This window comes from Anneissia japonica, unplaced genomic scaffold (genome assembly GCF_011630105.1).
Source record: "Anneissia japonica isolate Jap-2015-1 unplaced genomic scaffold, ASM1163010v1 scaffold6225_len11165_cov111, whole genome shotgun sequence".
Lineage (NCBI taxonomy): Eukaryota > Metazoa > Echinodermata > Crinoidea > Comatulida > Comatulidae > Anneissia > Anneissia japonica.
In genome coordinates, this window is record NW_022758338.1 from 1,732 (window position 1) to 11,157 (window position 9,426).

The window sequence follows — 9,426 nt, forward strand, 5'->3', positions numbered from 1 at the left end:
GAACCGACAACCTCCATAATTATTTCTTATCGTCAACCCACTGATCCGTGCGCGGTCAAGGGCCAATCTCTTTTGTCGTAGAGGTCGCAGTCCCTCTACCTTCAGCACGATAGTGGAGCGTAGAGTTTTCACCACGCGACATTTCCAAAAACGTACTATTTTTGGGGGGTAGTACTTTCTATTGCCTGCTTCTTAACCAATCAGATGCCCAGAATCTATGTATGAGGTATATAATAAAGGATAGTTTGCAGCGAGAAGCTGAATTGTAATGATTTGTACAAAAAAAAAATTGTATAAAATGAAAATTGAATGAGAATAATATTTACAAATTTAATTACAATGGTCAGAAATTACAATTTAATTATAAAAATCATTATTACAAATTACAACATCAACATTATGCATACATGCAAACATTGGGACTAAATACGATAAAATATAAGTAAATAAAAAACACGATAAAGTGTTAATTTCATTAATTAATATGTTAGACGGCATTAAGAATAGAATCAAGGTGAGAATGACAGTTATTATTGGTCAGTAAGGCATGTATGGACAAAAACAAAAATTTAAAAGCAATTGTGAGGCATAACAACCAACTACCAAATTTATAGATGGCACTACTGTATATGTTTTTTCGTTTTAATAGCAGTTGCCATGATTTCAATTGACATTTCATGGTGTGCAGGAAACTCATAAATTTTGATTAATTACATATATTACCATGCTAACTGGACAGGAATTTTAAAATTCTATAGGTGTTATTGTAACTGATACAGTGTTGTCGGTAACTACCGGTGAACCAATCCTGGAAAATCCTGTTACGTTGTCTCTTGCTGTGACAACAGGTAATGCAGGTGCAGCTGTCAGTGGGTCGGATCTCTGGTTATTAACTGTATTTACAAATGATGCAGCAGATGGCCAAGGAGTAATTTTATTTGAAAAAGAACTTCCTGGTACTACAGATGCCGGTTGGACCGATGTCGACTTCGACCCAGCAGGGAATACTTTTATGTTGAATGGTATCTCTGTAACCTTTGACCTAACAAACATAATTTGCTTCACTGTAAGTAAAATCATACATACTTAATAAATATATATGTTCCAGTCAGCTTAAACATAAATGAATACCCACAGTATTAATTGTAACCTACAAAAAATATAAACCTTTACACTATTTAAAAATAACATATAATTATATATCCTATTGAAGGTTGTCAAATGTGATACATTAGAGTTACTACAATATACTGTACTAATTTTCTTACAATTCCATTTTTCTGCTCTTTTGTTCTTTTATATGTAGAAACCCTTTTTATGTCCTCCTTTCTACTGCTTTTCCTTGTGTTATGCGTATTTTAAATGACTATGCATTTAGTAAATAGAGACCCAAAATTGCTGTTTTATTTAATTTATTTTGTCTTTGGAATCAAGGTGTAGATGGGATGATAAAAAAATAGTGTTAAATCAACTATCTAGTGATTCTCCAACCCCCTAAAAGCCAACATTAAAAAGTAGATAAATACTGTATACACAAATGAATCAAATGTACAGAAAGTATATACATGAGTTAAAAATTACATTCCATCGAGAGACAATTACATGCCTTATGTGTCAACATTCTGCAAGCTGCTTAATTGAAAAATGAAGAACAAGCGAATCTTATACCAATAACTTTTATTGACATCATCAAAACAATCATGATACAGTCAAATAGACAAAATACAGTAACAGAAAATGTATAAGCGTATGTCGAACATACGACATAGCTTCCTCAAATCAACTAGCTTACAAATTATTATATGCCAGTATATTTTGCCATATTATAAGGTAGTTAGTTGAACATCGTGGGAAAGCATTAAATATATGACAATGGGCAGTTAGGGTATGAAGTATTTCCTGTCTATCCAGAGTCTAGGCTTTCAAATTTTCTTTGACAAAAAAATTGTTGTATGCCCATATATAGTCATGATGTGCCTATATATGTTCATGATGTGGTGTCATAAGCGGGATTAGGCGTGTCACATGTTTTTTGTCAAATAAAATTTGATAGTTTTGACAGGAAACAGCCCAGGAAATTGTGAAAAAATTAGGTCGGAAACAATTTTCCGACCTTATTCTCCGAGGTCGGCAGTCTCAGCAATTATGTACTACCTAGGCCTATAGTATAAACTACAATTTTTCCGAACGCTTGACCTTCCATGGTCATCTGCAGATCGTGATTTTGTCAATTATCTCTATTAAATCAATATATTGTTGGTGAGAGAATGGTTGTACATGTTTTGTTTTAATAATAATGTATAATACCTATAATAGCTGTGGCAATTCTGGCTCGGCAATATGGTTGGCAGTTGCCGAATGCCGACGTGAAATTCATGAACTGAATTTTCCAATCATTGCCAAAAAAAAATATTTCTGTACTAAATTAAATTGCCTGCTAGAAAAATAACCTTAAATGTAAAATAATGACATCATAGTACTGTATTTCAATAATATTCTCTTCTTTTTTTTTTTTTTTTGACTTCATAGATTCCATACATCTGCTTGAATTTGTCGAAAGCTGATAGTTCATCCACAGACTTTACTCTTGATAGTAATCCAGTGACTGCTCTCTCAGATTGTGTAGAAATTGACTGCCGAGGTAAGTTTAAAAATAAAAGGATTAAATATTCCTTTTTTATCCAATTCCAAATAATTTGAAATTGGATGATTTGGCTGGGCCTTAAGGGACATGTGGCTGCACATTGCAGCGTTAGTACCAACATATAATGGATACATAGTCACTTTTCCCGCCTAATTATGGGGAGGCCTGATATTGTGTATTATTAAAATTTTTATTTTTATTCTGTATATTTCTTTTTTATTTGTTTCTTTGAAAAGGTACCTGTTTGAATAATGCATGTTTAAATTGTATATAATAATGCTCAGAACTAAAAAGAACAAATTTCTTGATATTTCACGAAATAAATTTATCAATTCCATTAAAAAAGAAAATGGGAAATTATTTTGGTGCAATCTTAAAGAAACAACTTTCTGTTGACTAAGTGAAACAAGCTATCAAGTTCCAAAAACCTGGTAAAGCTCCAGAAATTGACGGTTTACCTATTGAAGTATTTACCCATTCACCTACATTTGTCATTGACTTAATCACAAAAAACTCTGCTTTAAATTCTGGCATTTTTCCTAAACAATTAGCAACAAGTCTTTTCGTTCCAATCTTCAAAAAGGGTGACAAAAATAATATAAATAATAATAGAGGTATAGCTTTGATTCCTGCATTAAGTAAAATTTTCCTCTACATTATAAATTCCAGACTTAATATTTGGGCTGAAGACGTTAATTTATTTCACCAAGAACAAGCTGGATTTAGAAAGGGCTTTTGAGCCACAGATAATATTTATATTTTAACCATCACGAACAAATATTTTAGTTGGGTCATTTCTGGCAATTCCGTGACCGTGGAGAGGCTAACTTAGTTTTTCTGTGGATTTGTCTTCCTTGAGGGTATAATAACATAAATAGCTTGGGTGTTCCTCGCGAAAATGTGGGCATAACCTGTGAGAGCCCTAAATACAAAATGGCCAGCCTTCCGCCATTTTGAAATTTATTATTTCAGTGTTTTGGCCTACATGGCTTCTTTAGTGCATGGATTCAGGGGTCCAGGATTTCATTTTTGATGTTGGAATGAAGATTTGACCTGGTTTTGACCTTCAAATCCAAGATGGCCGCAAATGTTGTCAAAAACTTTTTTTGTAGATTCGTCATAGTGCCTTATAAAAGGATTGCATGAAAGCTCTGATCATGCTGAATTGACTGATGGACAGTAAAACTACAATTAATTATACAGAAGTCATCTCAGAGGTCAAAGGTCAGCAGTTGGGGTTAATAAAAAATGAATCTTTTAGTTCGCTTATAAAATTCCAGTGTATTGTACTGTTAATATCCAGAAATTCATATTTGATTTCCAAATTATTTAGGTTTCACTTTCAAATCTAAAAATGGTGCTGATGTCACTTTGGAGTTCAGATGTCAATGTTTGAGGTTAAAGGTCAATTTTATTTCCATTTTATAAAATTGCAGTGTTCTGTGCTGTTAACATACAATAATTCATACTTCATGTCCTGTACATTTAGGTTTGACCTTCAAATAAAATGCTACTGTGGTGATCGCAAGTGGCGAAAGGTCAGCATTTGTAGGTAATAGAAAATGAAGCTTTTAGCTAGTTACTGTACATTGACTATAAAATTCCAGTTAGTTCCAGTGTACTGTATAGTAGATATCCAGAAATTCATATTGATGTCCGATTAGTTTAGATTTAACATTCAAATCCATACTGCTGATTTTCATCTCACAAATGTCAAATGTTCAAATTTTATGCAAGTAAAAACTACACTATAGAGTGCATCTCAGAAGGTAACAGGTTACCAACCTTGGCTCTCAATGGTCAAAAAGTCTCATTTTACAATGTGTGACTTTGACTTTGTCCTTTAACACCAGACTTTACCCTCAGTCTCACGTACAGTAAAATGCTCCCTCGCTTCAGAGAGCATCACATACTGAGTAGATCACCTAGAAGTTGATACGTCCTAACTTGGATCGGAACATAAGCGTTGGATACACGTCTGTCTAGTACAACTTCTTCAGTGTATCTCTATTATCAATTGGCAGACTGAGAGCAGCATTGTATCTGACTCTGAATCCATAATCTCTGCTTGCCACACCAGTGCTCAGGTTCTCACCCTTACAGTCAACGATGTGTACCCATCAAATTAGTGTTTTTAACCAATTTTAATCCCTCAAGCTTCTACAGTTTTACCTTGTTTTCAGTATAAACCACACTTCATTTGAATGTCTTTGGGCTTGGATACTGTAGAAAATGTCATACTCTATCAGTCGTTGATATGGCTAAAATGAGGGATGGCTCAGAGTACCACTGGAGTGACTACTTGAAAAGAATAAATATGCACCATCATAAACTCATGCCACGCTCTTGCATGCCAGGCCCATCAAACTTATCATGACAGGTATTTCCTTTTCTACAGTAACTATCACGGATGATGTGCGTGATCAATGGGCAGCAAGATATCTACACATAACAATATACACACCAAATATTTTTCCCAAATCCAAAGACATGGTCAGTGCTCACAGAAGATACCACAAATACCATCATACCTTTCTTTGTTAGCACTGGCAATAACGACACATTTTGGTATTTTGGGTACAGAAAAAATCGAAGAAGGTGATTGACAACTCCTGAGGTGAGGAAACTGCTAAATCGAGTGCATGAAAGTTAAAGCTGATGAAATCTTTTGTCCTCTTCAGTTGATGTTCTTTTAATTAAAGAAATTATGGTTTGTATATCTTGAACTCAGTGTGTTTTTGTCTACAGAAGTCGATTAAACCCATTATTATTTTACACAAGAAGAAGGAGCTGTGACAAATTGAAGACCTGTTGAAACTGGGTCCAGCTGAAGACCAGTTGAATTGTTAAAAAACACAACACCCAATGTGGTTCTAGTTCCAACTGGTCCAACTGGAATTTTTACCTACTGTAGGTTACATTTCAGCCCCTGTACAGCTCTGAAGAAAAAACCAAATATACTGTAGCACATGAATTAATTTGGTCAAACCTATATGGGTTCCAAATGAAACCATAATGCAAACCTAAGGGGCCAAATATATCCTTTAAAGGGCCCATAAGGTTATTTAGGCCAAATTTTTCGGACCCTTATGGATTTAGGGTGCAAAGCAGCTCTTTCTCGTATGGGACAATTTGTAGGGTACCCTTACGTTTCAACCCCTATTCAACCCTTAAAATACCCAAATATAGTTTACAATGGGCCCTGAATTAATTTGGGCATACCTATATGGGTTCCAATCGAAACTATAATGCAAACATTAAGGGACACAAATATATCCTTAAAAATGAAAGGTCCTACATTTCCATTTGGGCCAACTTCACAGGGAGCTCTTTCCAGTGTAGACCAAACTGCAGGGGGCCCGCATTTTGGCCCATAACTTTACTATATGGGGCCCATGTTTGTTTGCTATGTGGGTAAAATCTATACTGAGTTCAGATATCACTTTCTGGTAGGCCAGAGCTTCCAAGGGGCGTAAACTGAGAAGGGTACAGCCGGCCTTCCACGTGATGAAGACACATTGCACCATTTGAACAAGGACAAACTACATCACATATTGCTAGTGCCATTTTAAGTTGCTAGACTAGCATCCGTCCTCCATTTGTCGTGGTTAAGAAATTTTGAATTGTTCACCAGTACTCTGTCACCCTTGCTGCACCACCTCACTAGTGACTATTTTGAGAACCAGCGATGAGTGTACAGTAGTGTACTGTAGAAGTGATACAAGAGACTCGGATGAGGAGTAGCAGCCTATTGTCTAAGAAATAACTTACTTTGTTTAGTTGATAATTCAGGAAATTATTATTAGAATTAGATTATATTACAATTGTAACCTTTTAACTTCTGAGATGAACTTGAACAATTGACTGCGTGAGCTAAAATTAGCAGCATTCTTTGGTTTTAAGGTCAAACTTTAAAATCAATTGGACCTCAAATAAGAATTCCTGGATATTAACATTACACTGCTACAAATGTTATAACCAATGTAACTAGCTAAAAACTTCTATTCTATTAACCAGAAATGCTGACCTTTGACACCTGAGATGACCTCAACAGAAATTTAGATTTGAAGGTCAATCAATGGGTCATCAAATGTGAATTCCAGAATATTAATAGTACAGTACACAGGAATTTTATAACTAATGGAACTAAAAAAGCTTCTTTTTTTATTAATTGATAATGACCTTTGACACATGTGGTGACCTCAGCAGCATTTTTAGATTTGAAGGTCAAATCCAAATCAGTCAGACATTAAATATGAATTCCTAGACATAAACAGTACAGTAAAATGGAATATTATAAAGAAACGAAACAAAATGTTGACCTTTGATCTCTAAGATGAACTTTGTATAATTAATTGTAGTTTTATTATCTGTCAGCAGGATCTGAGCTTATATTAAGACTTTTATAAAGGCACTATGATGATTTTACCAAAAAATGAAGATTTTGAAGCGAAATTGGAGGCCATCTTGGATTTTAAGGTCAAAACTAGGTCAAATAATCGATCCGACATATAAATTGAAATCTTGGATTTTTGAAACCCCTAAATTCATGCACTAAAGCAGCAATGTAGGGCAAAACACGGAAATAATAATTTTCAAAATGTCGGAAAGCGGCAATTTTGGATATAGAGCTCTCACGGGTTATGCCCACACTTTTGCGAGGGACACCGAAGCTATTTTTGTTATTATACCCCTTAAGAAAGACAAATCGACTGAAAAGCTAATTTAGCCTCTCCACAATCACGAAATTGCTAGAAATGAGGCAAATAATAAAGAGAAGCGGTCCCAATATATGCACCCCCGTGGAACTCCACATGGGACATGCACTTTGCTAGAGCTGTCTCTTATACACATCTAGATGTGTATAAGAGACAGAACGAATGCATTGCAGTTAGCGCTCTAGTATTCTTATATTTCTATGAGGCGAACACACATAGTTCATGAAGATTTTTTGTATAACCAAAGATAATAAATAGAAGATAGAGCAGCTTCCCAATATAGTGGAACATCCATTCCAAAGGCATTGTTAGTACACGGAGAGCAATTTTACCCCGTCCGTTGATTTTTTTTTGTATGCTTATCAAGACATACCCTGTTTTATTTTACATATGTTTGTGTCGAGCATTAATATTGTTGATATGAAGGTTGTTTAATGCTCAAAACAATGTTTAATAATTATTTTTATAAGGTTGCAAGAAACAGTTAATGACAATTTATGTCAACCTATATTTATATGGGCCAGAGGCCATTGTGTAAAAAGAACAAATAAATGTCCTTGGTCCCTGTGCCAAGGAATGAATAAAAATATTTGGAACATCGAATGCATTGCAGTTAGCGCTCTAGTATTCTTATATTTCTATGAGGCGAACACACATAGTTCATGAAGATTTTTTGTATAACCAAAGATAATAAATAGAAGATAGAGCAGCTTCCCAATATAGTGGAACATCCATTCCAAAGGCATTGTTAGTACACGGAGAGCAATTTTACCCCGTCCGTTGATTTTTTTTTGTATGCTTATCAAGACATACCCTGTTTTATTTTACATATGTTTGTGTCGAGCATTAATATTGTTGATATGAAGGTTGTTTAATGCTCAAAACAATGTTTAATAATTATTTTTATAAGGTTGCAAGAAACAGTTAATGACACCAATCTCATTTCCGTAATTTGAACATGTTTTTTTTTCTTTCTTTTTTATTGCAAAAACATTTCATCATATATATTTGTTTCTAACCAACACAGATATTTATATATTCCCTGCGTCTTTGACATTCAATCGTGACTTTCATGAAGATCTTAATGATCCATCATCGACAGCTTTCAAAAATCAGTCATCTGATATTACTGATTTTGTAAGTATAGTAAAACGTTTACAGCACAATTTTGATAGAATAGCAATACTCAGTTTAATCCTACTAAAGAAGAAACTAAATTATATTTTGTAACAGAGGTTAAAAATTCACTGATATTATCTAACTAATATGTATTAACTAACTAGTATAATGTGATACGCCCAAGATACCTAAACTAATTTTTTAAGACAATTACTGCCAGATAAGTAATTTAATTATGTTCATGGGATTCAGAAAAGCTTTGCCAATTCATATTCAATTCGATTTTTAGATAATAAATTTAAGATTCTTTTCAAATTTTTCTTTTGTGTATTTTGTAAGACTGCACCACTGACTGTGAGTGCCACCTACAAAGGTGAAGTGTCACAAATAAATAAATTCACAAATAAATAAATAAATAAATAAACTTGTCTGATAAAACCAAAAAACAAATTTTTTTCTGACAATACAGAACAAAATGGAATAGTGGATGTAGTTTTAAATAAGTTTGAGTGTTATGCAGATTGTAAAATGTAAGAGTAGCGGAGGGATCAATGCATTAGTTGTAGATTCACATCACATACTGATAAACAGAGCAACAATTGCCTATTATTGCACATACTATAGCCTTAATTGCATGGCAAAATATAACTATAAACTTTGTGTCGGAACTGTATTTACAAAATGCTCATATTCTTTTATGCTTATCTTCCAGTTCAGCAGCAGTCTGTCATTAAATGATGAGATAATAATACAAATACGTAGCTTCTCTCCTGGTAGTATAATTGCTTATGTCAATTTCAACGTGCTAAACACAAACATTTCTTACGATGACTTTTTGGAAATTCTAACCCAAGAAGTAATCAGAATCGCGGAAAACTCTGATGGATATTTGTTTCCTGATAGCATCGTGATAAGCAGCACAGGTACATACAATATCTATTGTGT

General features: G+C 34.0%; 1 protein-coding gene across 1 annotated transcript; it reads left to right on the forward strand.

Annotated features, from left to right (window-relative positions):
- Window positions 1–758: 758 nt before the first annotated feature.
- Window positions 759–9,404, forward strand: LOC117125247 (the record flags this gene model as incomplete). Its single annotated transcript, XM_033271708.1, has 4 exons — window positions 759–1,066; window positions 2,530–2,641; window positions 8,390–8,499; window positions 9,194–9,404. Coding segments are annotated over 4 exons (741 nt in total), but the record flags the coding sequence as incomplete, so codon positions are not given.
- Between the last annotated feature and the right edge of the window lie 22 nt (window positions 9,405–9,426).